We start from the raw sequence: 13,045 nt of genomic DNA on the forward strand, positions 1-13,045 counted from the left end.
AATTGGGCCCATATTATGACCCATTACTGTAATAATGGTGGGTGGATAATATAAATATTTTGGATGTTTAGGCTTATATAGATAGTGTAAGTTAGTTGTAAAATACTGTGACAAGCACATCATATTCAGTCTTTTGAGAGACATAGCTGTCTAAACAGCTTTAAAAGCCGAATGTTGCCCTGTTTTAATAGTTTATCTAGTATTTTGTTGACTTTTAATTAGGTATTTCCTACTAATGTTTGTAGAGTTATTGCTGTTGTTTAGTGTTTTGGATGGTAGAAACAAAAGAATTACCATAGACCTTTAGAGAGAAAGGGAGAGTTCCAACAGTCTGGAAGTGTCATGACCCCAAATCATGTAGATAGTTTTTAAAAGGAAAGGTTCCTCTTGTTTGATCTATGGAAACTTAAATACTGATGTTCAAAGAAATGTTCCAAGTACTTAAAACAAAAAAGCCCCTGCACAAGTTGTGGTAAACAGTAAATAGGCATATATTCAGTGTTTCTAGTTTTGTAAGAATTAACCTTAAGAAGAATACAGTCTTCAAAACAGAAGATTGATGTCTGCAGTTAGTGATAAATGTTAGTTTTGTAAGCAAGTTTGTTATTTTCTCTCAAGTTTTGGAATGTGGAAGTTCTGCTTGGTAGTATTGACCATAATATATTATACCCAAAAAAGACTTCCAGTTCTTTCACTAAAAATCTCCTCCTTGAGATCAAAAGTGATTACATTTGATATACATTTAAAACCTTACTGGCTGCAGTGTGCTTGTGGCTGGAAAAAGCCCTTTACTCACCCAGCAGGAGGTAGGTCCTTCCTGGACTGCTGCACAGTGCTCAGAGTGCACAACACTCACTTTAAGGTATGCACAGCTAAAGTTAAAGTGGATTTGTGTAACATCACCAGTGACAGTGTCACACAAATCTGTTTGGCTGAATTTAGGAGGAAACCATGGTTTTTGAATGGTTACTTGCCAAATTTTAGCAGTGAGGGGATGATCTCCATTGTAAAATTTTATCTACTCTAACAGGAGTATGGATTCTCTGTAGTCTGTCCTTACTGCTTGTCACATAAGTAAAACTTTTGCTGAAATACTGGTCTGAATGAAACCCTTATTCTGAAATTACAAACTTGGAGCATTAACAACCCAAACCCTAACTTTTAGAGTACCTGTGACGCTGAAGGCAGGATGTGCAGCTCTTGCAAGATTCTTGTTCTTACATCTAGAACCCTATGAAGTGCAAACTTCAGACAAACAAGCAATCTCCCTTGACAACTCAGTCTGGGGTTCAGCCAATTGCAAGAATAAACCTAGCAAAACAAACAAAACCCCAAACCAAAACAAAAAGTATTTTTTGTCTTGTCATTTTAAGCTTTTATTTACTCCTTCTTACAAGTTCAGGTTGCTGTGACAGAAACTTCTTTTGCCCTTCCTCAAACAGTCTGCCCGCTTTTGGTCAATCCACAGATTTTTGAAAAATTAATTTCCTCAGTTGATACATATAGCTTCAAATTTTGTAAATGCATAGAGATGGTCTTGCATGAAAATGTTTAGGCTGCTTGTAGCTCTGAAGGGGATGGGATGTAAGATGTGCTGTTCCCAAAGAACATTCTCAAATGTTCTGTATCAGAGTAGAATTACAGAACTAAAAGTAGATACACCTTATGGCTGCTCTTCACTGCTTTCGGTGAAATCATTGAACCTGAGAAATAGCAATTTCTGGTGTGCCCTGAAGCAGTTTTATTATTCTTAGCCTTCAGTTAGAAGGGAAGGGGAAAGCCACTAGATTCAGCTGTCTTCAGTGATGGGTGGTGGGAAGAAACACCTGAACAGAGGCTGAGCCTCTGAACCTTACATGTTGTGGGAAGTCTGGTTTTGATTGAGCAAGCAGGTAACTGGCTCTGGCAGAGATCAGAGAGGATGTGTCTAAGTCAAAACAAGAAAAGGCAAGGATGAATGGAGAGCAATGGTATGGACAGAGTAGAAAGACTTAAATGACAAACAGAAGGGAAAAGGATAAACTGGGATTGGTGGAGAAAGGAACCCAAGTGGGGACAAAATGTAGTACTGGGAAAGGAGCTGAAGCTGGCGTGTGAGAAAAGAAGAGCAGCGAGGGAAAAGGAATCTGGAGTTGAGGCAAGAGAGCTGGATACAGTGATGAAGTGAAAAATAAACTTTTTCACAGTCTGCTTTGCTAGAACATACCAGAGAACTTGACATTCAAGAACTACGTGCTGACACAAGAATTTCACTTACTTATGAAAAATCAGTAGGAACATACTATCATTCCCCCAGTGCAAAGATTGACTAAAAGGTTCTAGACTTATGGCAGTACTAAGTATCAGAAGTCTGCACAGCGTATCTGAAAGTCACATTCTTGCTGACTGCCGAAGAGCTCAAGTTTGGCAGTAATTCTGCTCAGTTTGCTTCTGTGTTTTTTTTTTTTCTTTTTTTTATTTTAAGCAAATGCATGCACACACACAAGCTGTATTAGAGAAACAGCATTACGGTTGCAAAGTTGGGATTTGGGAAAAAAGTAAGAAATGCTGAAGCTGAGTTTCAGTTTTGTAGATGATATTAAAATTATGTGCCAGTGCAGTTTTAATTACTGCCATTTTAATTATCTTACCACGTGATGCTGCCGCAAAATCCCTACCTTATTTATTACCTCTGGACTTACACTGAGATAGACTAAGGCTGTGTAATAAAACTGTCTTAATGTGGCAGATGGTTGGAATAAGAAAGAAGGGTCTTGTTACAGTTTCAGTGGTGGTTTGCCATCTTTGGGGGAAGGCTTTAGCTCTGAATACCCATGGAAGAACAGATAAGTAACTTAATTATGTAACAGTAGTGCAAAGTTTGTTTTCTCACTTTCACAAGTGACAGCTGCAGACATTACCTGACCTGCATGTTACACACTTTGCAAAACATAGACAAATGATGTAACATGTAGATTTTTCAGTTTTTATTTTCAGCCTTATGAAATTAGTGCTCTTACAAATGTGAACTCTGCTGTGTTCTGTGCTTCTGGTCTCTTCCTTGTAAACTGAGGATGTATTGCCTCTACTGCAATAATGTGAACAGTTGGAAAAAGTTAAATGTTACTTTGAGTGATGTGTGAAGCTGATAATTTTCGTGGTATTCTCCAAAGTGTGCAGTGAAGGTTACAAATCTATTCATTAAGCAAAAGAGAGGAAAATGACGTGAAAGGGCAGGACCCTTAATAAGCAGCTTTCATATTTTTGTCCCCCAAATCATGTAGGGCACTTAAAAAAAAAAAAAAGATCCTTAATGTGATCATATTAAATACTTCATCATAGGCCCTATATTAACAGATAAAATGAACAATCCAAACTTAATATTTACTGAAACTTTCAGTAATTTTATAATTCTTTGTGTAGCTTGTCTTACAGGAATAGATTGTGTATAAACATGCATGCCTTTCAAATGCTCCCAGATGTCTCATTTCAACAAAGAAATTCTACTAGCCCTGTGTCATCAGTAGTGATAGCATTAGTTATCCTGGCTTTTTCTTTCCAAATTCTCAAGGTCAGTTTTGGAAGGTCAATTAAAATGGACAAAAATACTGCTAACAGTTTAATGACTTGTTTGTATGTTGCAATGAATGGCTTTTACTTAATGCTTTTCAGTTGCATTTGTCTTATGTTTTTCTGTTTTTACATGCTTAGCACGCCCAGTTTAGGGAATCTAGGAGTCTGTTTGATGAAATATTCCTCAGTCGTCCAGAGGTATGGTATAGTTCTCTCTAGTTTAGACTTTGCTATGAATTTTCCTGCTGGCAAACAAATGCTTCTGGGGTTAATTGTGCCTTTCCCCCCCCACTATTAATTTCTCCATATTGGTTCATATACTGAAGGCATAATTTTTGGGGTTTATTAAGTAATTTAACCTTTTCCTCTGAAGTTTTTCTCTGTAAACATTGCATTGGGAAGAGTTATATCAGTTTAGCGGTTCTTTACTTGATTAAAGGTGGTTGTATGCCATGCTAGATTTCAGTTTGAAAAAAGCTAAAAAAACATTAAGGAGAAAAAACAGTCCTCCTCTTGCAGAGTACTACAGAGAGCACTGTAGTTTACAGGGAGTTAATAGATTCAACTTCAATAGATGCTGTGTACCATTGATGTTCTTTTGCTTAGAGAAATTACTCTGTGTGACTTGCCATTTATGTTGATAATATAATTCACTGTTTAGATGTTTCTCTGGTCATAGGAACAATAAATTTTCTGTTCCTACAGATGTCAGCTTATTTAGAAAGCGAGAAATGCTGTCTATCTTCCTTAACTTGTCTAAATTCGTCAGAAATCAATGAGATACTGAAACAGTGTTAAATATCTTAACAGATTTGTGTGTGTTGTGTTACATACTTCTCATTAAAAAGAAAAATATAAATAAAATATATAATCTCATTCATAAAAGTGTCACAGAAGTATTTGATGACAATATGTTTAAGCATCAGCGTAGAGGACAGTTGGTCTTCATTGCCCATTTTCACTCCTCAGTACATGGTGGCAAACAATTTTATTTCGAAGAAAGACTAGGGCAATTGACACCAACCAGATCAAATGAGAGCACTGAAAGACAGCCAGTATTAGTGGGACTTGAGCAGTGGTCAGTTAGGGTTTTCTGTCTGCAGGACTGCTCATAAAACCTCATAATCCTAAATGATGTAGATATAGGCTGATGTAATTTCTTAGTATTCTAAGTATTTAATTTCTTAAACACTCTCATAATTTTTGTATGCCAGTTTTTACAGACAGTAAAGAGAACTCAATTTCCCCTTCTTTTCTATGGAGTGTGATAAATTACTACTTGTTCACACTTAATACAACAGTGCTTTTTGCAAACGTCTGCTCTCATGTTCCTGAGCTGTACTTACTGACTTGTGCTTCTCACATGTGTAAGCCTCAGAGAAGCCTCTGCTAAACTTGTTACTGTCATTGAACAAAATTTTCTTTTTTCTGAGGCAACTTTTTCATGGAGCATAATTCACTAATTGTTTTGGAAATACCAGTATTAAGTACAGTAGTTAGCAGACAGTTTAAAAAAAGCCCAAAATTATTATGTATGGGGTTTTGTGGACCTTGTGAAATTAAAATCGAAAGTACTTTTTTTTTGTCCTGACTTGAAAAAGGAACTTTTGTGGCATGCATTTCAGAGATAAATGCATTCAAATGCAGCTCTTTTTAAAATGCTTTTTCAGCCCTTCCTTCCCTCCCATTCCCTTCCTCTCAATCAGTCTTGTAGCTGCAGCAAAGTTGAGCTAAATAAATTAATGCTTTCTTAGTCACTTAAGATGACCATTTAGAGACACCTGAAATTATGTGGAGTTGAATTATAGCCCCTTAAGATTGTTGTTCAGCTGGCTTTTTGTGCTTTCCTTGGAATTGTCTGTGTGAATAGCAGTGGTTTTAAAGTAAGTTATCTGATACAGTGTCTTGGTTAATTAATCTGAAATACAGAGCACAGCTGGAATTTCACAGCCATGTTACTAAGGGTGAATGCTGACTGCTCTGAGTTGGTACAGCAGTCATTCGAGCACATTTTTGACCTAATTGCCATACCTTGGTAAATTATTTTGCTCTGTTGACAAAGGGGAGCATGTATGTGACCGAGCTTTAGACCACTGTGCTTGTTTAATGCCCTTTCAGTCATAAACATTATTTCTGTATTAAGTGCTTGTGGGTGAAACAGCCAAGTAAATTTCAGTTGAATTGATCTCTCTTGATTTCGTTTGTTTTTATAGGTAATTTCTTATATCAGTTCCAATACATTATGTTAAATAGGAGCAAAAATTAGGACAAGAATGTTACATGTGCTTCTGTTTAGACCATATTACTGCTGCTACTGACAGCATTATTTAACTTGTGTCATCCTGCATTGTTTTGATGTTACTCATTTAAGAATAAAAATGGTGTTTGATTGGCCTTAGTTTTCATTAGGCTCTTTAGGAAGTGCTGTAATTGTGAAAACTTTAGTGTTTGCCAGGCTACAGCTGAAGCAATGTTTCACCTGTGCATAGAACTGCATATATAATATCTGCCAAGTTCTGTTGAAAATCGAGTGCTGAGAAGCAAAGCAACTCTCCCTTTCAGTATTTTAAGGTCCAGCATTTTGACACAATGGGAGAAATCTTTGGATCGTTTTGACTGACATTTGTTTGCTTTGTTTGACTTCAAGTACTGTGCTTTTTGAGCTTAGAAGCCTTTTAGACACTTCTAATGTCCTCGCGCCCTCTAGTGACCCTGGAGGTGTTCTTTGCCTTGCTTATGTTTTGCTGTGGGTTATAAAATTTGTTAGTGCAATGCTGTTGCATCAACACTTGATTTTAAGATACTAACCTTATTCCATCACCTATTTTATATTTAGGGAATTATTAGAAGACCTTTCCAGCAGGAAAACTATAGACCATACTGTGTGATGACTTTTCAAAAAAATATTTAGTAGTTTGGCTACATGTCAAGATAGTTACAGTAAAAAAAAGAATTATGTTGGTTTTGATTGTTGAAGTACTAATCTGAAATAATTCTAGCTTCATTTAAGATGAATAGACAGTATATACATATCTTCTACAGAAACTTTTACAGAAAATTTGGGCTCTGTCAATATAAGCAACAAATAAGACTTGTTTTATAGTTATAAATTGTTTTTTTAAAACTTCCTTTATGTGGACATGTTACGGAAATGTTAATTTTCTTCTAGCTTTAGAAACATGATTAATACTTTATCCTATAGGTAGTTATTCTAAACTTTTCACTAAATTATCACTAACCTGTAAATCCAGGAAGAAGAGTATCCACCACGGGATGATTTCAGTGATGCAGATCAGCTTAGAGTTGGCAATGATGGCATCTTCATGTTGGCATTTTTCAGTAAGTTATCTTGTATCCCAGACCTACTGAGGTATATATTAATTGTACCTTTTTTCTATGGACTATAAAAGAGAGCTGTGATAAATTGCATTAATGTACTGTAATGAACAGATTTTTCTGACTGTGCACAGATATAAACACTTCCTGTTCCAGATACAGCAAATATCCTGCCTTTTTTTTGGTGGCATCTGTCACAGATAAGGGGATAAAGCAAAGTCATAGTAAATGCTTGAAGGTCTAGCACTGGAAATTCTATCATCTTCTAGTTGGACCACCAGCTTGAATTAAAGGCCAGGTCACGGTAATCTGGCAATTGATTTTTTTACTAGAAAAAAATTGAGAGAGGTGTGCTGTGTAAAAGTTGCTAATGTTAGCATAGTGAATTAAACAGCTGTGGATGGATTTTTGGAACAAATCCAACCATACTCATTTTCAGGTTGAACTAACCACTGTCATATAAAAATGTGTTGTCTTCAGGTAACCTCTGATTGCGAGCCCTCCTGTAGCTCTTCATCATGTACTGTGTGCACACTGTGCACGTCTTGTAACTTGTGTACTGCATTCAGCAAAGTTAGATTTAGCAACTAGAAGCTGTTTCTACAAGGAAGCTGTGTTAGTTTTACCAATTACTTATTTCTTTCTAATTTCTGACGATTTTTTCCCTTTCTGAAATAAATGTATTTGGCACCCTGGATGGAAGCTTGCTATTGGGGATATATCTGTTCTGCTGAGAATTCATCAGGATTAAAGCTGATTGATTATCCACTGAAATGTCCATGTCTTTCAACCTAGGTTTCATACTAGTTCTTTCTTCTGTAATCTTTTTTGCAATCTCTTTAACTGTTACAGATGCAGATTACCATGCCTTCACAGAAGGTTTTTTTCATGTTGGTGTGTGATGTACTGGGACAATGTGGTGTTTGCATCTTGGGGTAAAAATATGTGTCTGCCTCACATAGCAAATCTATAAAGACACAGGGTAGTGAGTTCTGTAGTCTGACTTCTTTCTGTGTGGGAGCATGCAAAGAGTATATTCTTGGGGGCAAAGGGAGGTGTGACTTCATTTTTCTTTTTCCCCTTTTTTCCTCTCCCTTTTCTATGTGCTGTAACTTTTTGTGTTTAAGCGATTTAGGTCCTTTATTGTGTGAACTTGTTCTTGCTTTTAAATTCTGATTCAGGCCTTCATTGGCACTGCACTTGGAGGTCAAGGGGATTGTTGGCTTTAATATGTCAGTCCTTTAAGTCACAGTTGTCCAAAATTGCGTTTCCAGAACCTTGTGTCCACCTTCAAGAATGCAAGTGTGTATTTGGATAAACTGGCAACTTTCTCTTCAAATATGTATTTAGCTGAGTCTGACTGCACAGAGCAGTACTCTTCCACATTGGACAAAAATACTCTGTAGATCATAATTTTTCTTGATTGTTCTGAGACTATTTTATTGCAAACTTTGCTTGCCTATGAAGGAAACGCATAAAATGAGTGCTTACACGTTGTAAGGTATTTATGCAAGTGTGTGTTTAATTGGGATGTGTAGGTTATTATGGATACTGGTTACATGGGGAAATTGATAAACTTGCTGTTTGTGCTCAGAGTACGAGGAGTTCACAAAAACAGTCATAGTAATAGACCTATAATGTTAGTTTTTGGTAGTTTTTCTTAGGAAATTGGAGAATTAAATGAAAAATGAGCTTAACATAATGAGGGTATGTTGTATATAGTGGGTTGTGTATTCATGTTCGTCCAATAAGGAGATTAAAGTCTCCAGAAAGCTAATGTGTGTAGAATTAAGAGAGCTGTAATTAAAATGAAATTTACAGTAAGGCTATCTTTTGGGTTTTTTTCCAGGGTGGGATAACTTTAAATGCTGCAAGTAGAGGCAGCAGATCACAGCCTCAAATAAATTCCCTCAAATAGTTAAAATGTAGGAGAACTGTATCAGGAACTGTTCTCTATGAAAGGAGAGGGAACGAAAGGTTTGTTCTAATTGTGCTCTCCCACCTCCTCCCCTGACTGTCGAGTACAGCGTTGGAAGATCTTGGGGATGGAAGTGGGAGCAGATAGCTTTGTTTTAAGTATAAGAGTAAGTTAGCATTCTTTAATTTCATTTTATTCAAGTGAAATGTAGTAAAATAAACTTTTCACTGAGCTTACCTGCATATTGCAATCACTTAGTGATATGTAGCCACCATCTAGTGGTAGCTGCCCACGTTGCATAAAATTGCTGTCTCGAGGCCATCTCGTGGCCAGATCTGTTTCTTGTTTGTTGGGGAGTTTTGGTTGTTCTAGGAGTCTGGTGCATGCCAGTTACAGGCCTGTTTCCCATCTAAGCTATAGAGTGTTGTTCTGTTTAGCAGAACTAAAAGAATGAGACAATACACACTAAAGAAGAGAAGTCTTTTGCATGAAGAGGTGGGGTTTTTTTGCTTGGTGCAGAAACTTGGTGAAAAAATTTGGAAAACAACCTGTTTTATTTCTAATGGGAAAATTGTGTTTCAAGAAATTGGTGTTGCTCTTGAAGTCTGTGATTATGTTGGTGATCTGTCTAATGATCAGGGCTGATGTCTATCAGCTTCTCATTTTGAGGGAAATGAATATATATGTGTATATATATATGAATATATTAATTTTGCTATGAATGCAAAATGGAAAAAAAATTGCTATCAGACCACTTCATGTGTTTTTTATTATGTATTTTTAAGTCAGCTGTGCCTTATGTAGCATAGTAGAAATTTTTCAGAATGCAAGAGGAAGTTATTAGTAGGTGAGTTTCTCAGTATTTTTTTTTATGCACAAAAAAAGGGAGGAATTTCTGAGCTGTTTCTTTCCATTTTGAACACAGCTATAATTGTGATAGGGCAAGTAACTGTCATGACCAAAGGGTTTGGTTTTCATGCTTAATCTGCCTTTAGTGGAAGTCTTTTGACCTATGATAAACTCATCCTGGTACTTACTCTGAAGAAGGTTCTTTTGGACATTAATAAAAGGCTTATATGGTTTTCCTTTACATTTAAGGAATGCTTTAGACCCAACCTTTTTTCCTGTGGGCCCCAAGAGGAATTGTAGAGCTTGTCTCGATTCTTTGAAACCGTGTAAGGGAGTTTTGGATTGTCCTTACAACATAGAAAAATGAATTTGAACTTCACAGATGGGTTAATAAGGAGGAAAAAATGGAGAAAAGTGTTCAGTAGTACAACCGAAGCTTAAATTCTCATACAGAAATCTGACCTGTTCTTTTTGAACATCTGGCCTGTTTAAGCACTCTATACAACTCACAGCAATAAAATCTTGTTTTACAGGGAAATGTAAATGTTGTCCCAAACACTGTATTTGAACAGAAAATAGCCATACCAAAGTTTTGCAAATTAATGTTCATATAGTTTTCAAACTGTTAGGTGCCTCAAACAGTCCATAAACTGCACACGAGCTGGGGGATACCTGCTTTGGGGGTTTCGGTTGGGCACAAGTTGGAAGGCAGTGTTGTAGCACAAGCTCAGGGTGAGCACAGCTTCCTGGCGTATGCTTCCTGAGGAGGGGTAAACATGGCTGAATTTCCCATGGAGGATTCCTCTGTGTTACTTTATGCCTGTATATACTTCTGTATGCCTGCATCAGAAATGTTATGCAGGTTTCCTTTAGTCATGCAAGAGAAGCTGCGGGGAAGTCACTTCATTAAAATGTTAAATGTTGGAGGGAGATAGAGGAACTGTTTTGAGTGCTTATTTCTCTCTGGTAATTAGGGGAGGCAGATTGATCTTCATACACAATCACCTAGCTTCTTTCTTACTGTAGAAACAATCTGACTTAACATAGTTTTTCTGTATGCATTAGATATAATGCAAAACAATTGGAATGAGGAAGCTTCTAGTTGGGTAGTAAGAAAAACATAGTAACAAGGGTAATGAAGAAGTAGGAATAAATTGCCAAGGAATGTTTCTGAACATTAACCACTGAGAAAAAAAATTGTCTGTTTTCTGTGGAAACTGCTAGCCAATGCTTTTAGTGATCATCATCAGTATATAGGTGAACCGTCAGGCTGGAGCAAAGATGTGTCCCAGTTAATGAATGGAACAAATTGTATGCAGGAATGGGAGGAACAGTTCCTAGTGGCACATGAAGATCTGGAGAGGATTATTTATTGCAGTATGCTTAGTAAGTCTAGGCCAGGTATAAAGCATTAAGCTCTTTGGTGTTTGCTATATATTAAAATAGTAAATGAACAAATAAATTCTGGAATGAAGACTACAACTGAGCATAGTTGCTTTTTGTATATGTAGTTGCCATTATAATCTTATTACAGGCTTAAGCCATGGCTAAAATTTGGAACATAAGGCTTCAGATCAGTTTTGCTGGCTTCTTTTCATCACACTGAATATAAACTTAAAACAAGTGATTAATGTGTAGCTGTGGAAAGCTAAGCAAAAAAGATCAGCAGGTGAAGTGCTAGAGCAACTGGGGAAAAATCACAGTGTAGTGTGCTTGTCATCATTTCGTGTGATGTATTTCAGTATGAACAATTCAAAAGTCATGTACTTTGTATTTTGGCTGGAATTATCTTACCGAAAACCTTAAGGAGAAATACAGCATAAATGTAGGCACTGCACTGGATCAAGAACACTCTTTATTAAAAAAAAACCACCTTTAGTCCAACCCTCTTCCTCCCAAAAAGCAGTTTCTTATGTGTTTCATTACGAGTTTTGTTGTCATGAGGCAGCAATGCTAATGTTTGCTTTTTTTATGTGAGTTACATTAATACAGACTTACTCTCTCCTCTTGTCATCACCTTAGGAGTTGTAACATTCAAAAACCAGACTTTTTATCAGTTCCACTTGTCTGAATGGTGCTAGAGTATCAAAAGTAGACTCTAAAATCATTATGCCAGTGTAGTCAGCATGAGTTTCATCTAAATGTCTGAAATTTATTAAAGGAAAGTTGACAATAATTGAAAGCTGGGCTCAAGCAGGAATGTAATCACTTTTGGGATAGAAAACAATTCTTGTTGCAGTGGTTTGATTTGCAGCAGAGATCTACAGGATGCACACAAAACCTGGCTGCATGAAGAGGATGGGCAAGCAGAAGTTCAGAGTAAGAGGGGAAGTCATTATGTGGTTGTAGCAGCTTATTAGATGCTTTCCCCTCATTTTTAGGAATGACTTTCCTTACGATAGTATGTATTAGTGTCAAGGCAGGTACACTGTGTGGGAATGTCACGGAAGCTAATATGGTATGAAGGATGAAGTCATCTCTTGAACAGCTGAGCAGTGTCATTTACATTTCACAAAGTGAGTGGATGCAGAAAAATAGTGGAGGATAGCATTTGTTACAGCAAGGAACTTGTACAATGAGTTAGTTATTTCTAGTAGATAGAGAAGGAAGTTGGTAATTCTAGAGAAATTAGTACTTAATTCCTTTTACTGGTCACTCCCCTCACCAATCTATTTTCTCCCTCATTGAGTTTGATGGGTGAACTTGTGCTGTGGCTTCTCTATGGCCACATAGGGATGAAAATTATGAACAACTTTCATTGCAATAATAAGTTGAGACAGGAATTAACTGCAGTAACTTCTACCAGATGCAGTGTAAGTTGTAAAGCTCAGAACTTGCATGGCTGACAGAAGATACACCTGGATGCACATTGTGGAAAAAGATATACAGATAAGCAAATGAGGCTGATCTTGATGTAGAGGAAAGCAATTGGAAGGAATTGTAGTCTGCTCAGAAGCTGGAGATGCATTTCTGAAAGCAAATAATGTATTTTGACCAGAGTGAGACAAGGAGAATGATTTTCAGAGTTAGCAGTAGGACGTGGGATGTGAGAGAGAAGTAATGGGAAAGATGGAAAACACGTATAGATTATTGTTGCCCATCTTAAGTTTATTAAAATGATGCAACACCAAGGCAGTGTTGGGAGAATCTCCTTAATACATTGCCTGAGTTTGAGAGGTGGAAGTAACATGTTCCTTATTCTGCTGAAGACACAAAGTTTTGATTAGGTCCTCACTGTACAAGTTTTCTAGCAAATGGTTACAGATAAAAACTTAAATAATGAGATTTTTCTTCTGTATATAACTCAGTTTTATTGGAATGTGTGAACTTGCATAGTTTACAACTTTTATAAGGTTTATATTTTTTCTGCTGGCATTAACTGCTCATGTA

General features: G+C 36.7%; 1 protein-coding gene across 3 annotated transcripts in view; it reads left to right on the forward strand.

Annotated features, from left to right (window-relative positions):
• NDFIP2 (Nedd4 family interacting protein 2) overlaps nucleotides 1-13,045 on the forward strand; it is a 47,278-nt gene that overhangs the window by 22,130 nt on the left and 12,103 nt on the right. For 2 of the 3 annotated variants that reach the window (XM_032100018.1, XM_032100016.1), the window contains 2 exons: nucleotides 3,691-3,750; nucleotides 6,804-6,891. In XM_032100018.1, the coding sequence (XP_031955909.1) occupies nucleotides 3,691-3,750; nucleotides 6,804-6,891 (148 nt within the window). The remainder of the gene's footprint in view (nucleotides 1-3,690; nucleotides 3,751-6,803; nucleotides 6,892-13,045) is intronic. The other variant, XM_032100017.1, reaches the window with a different exon arrangement.

Source organism: Corvus moneduloides, chromosome 2 (genome assembly GCF_009650955.1).
Source record: "Corvus moneduloides isolate bCorMon1 chromosome 2, bCorMon1.pri, whole genome shotgun sequence".
Taxonomy (NCBI): Eukaryota; Metazoa; Chordata; class Aves; order Passeriformes; family Corvidae; genus Corvus; species Corvus moneduloides.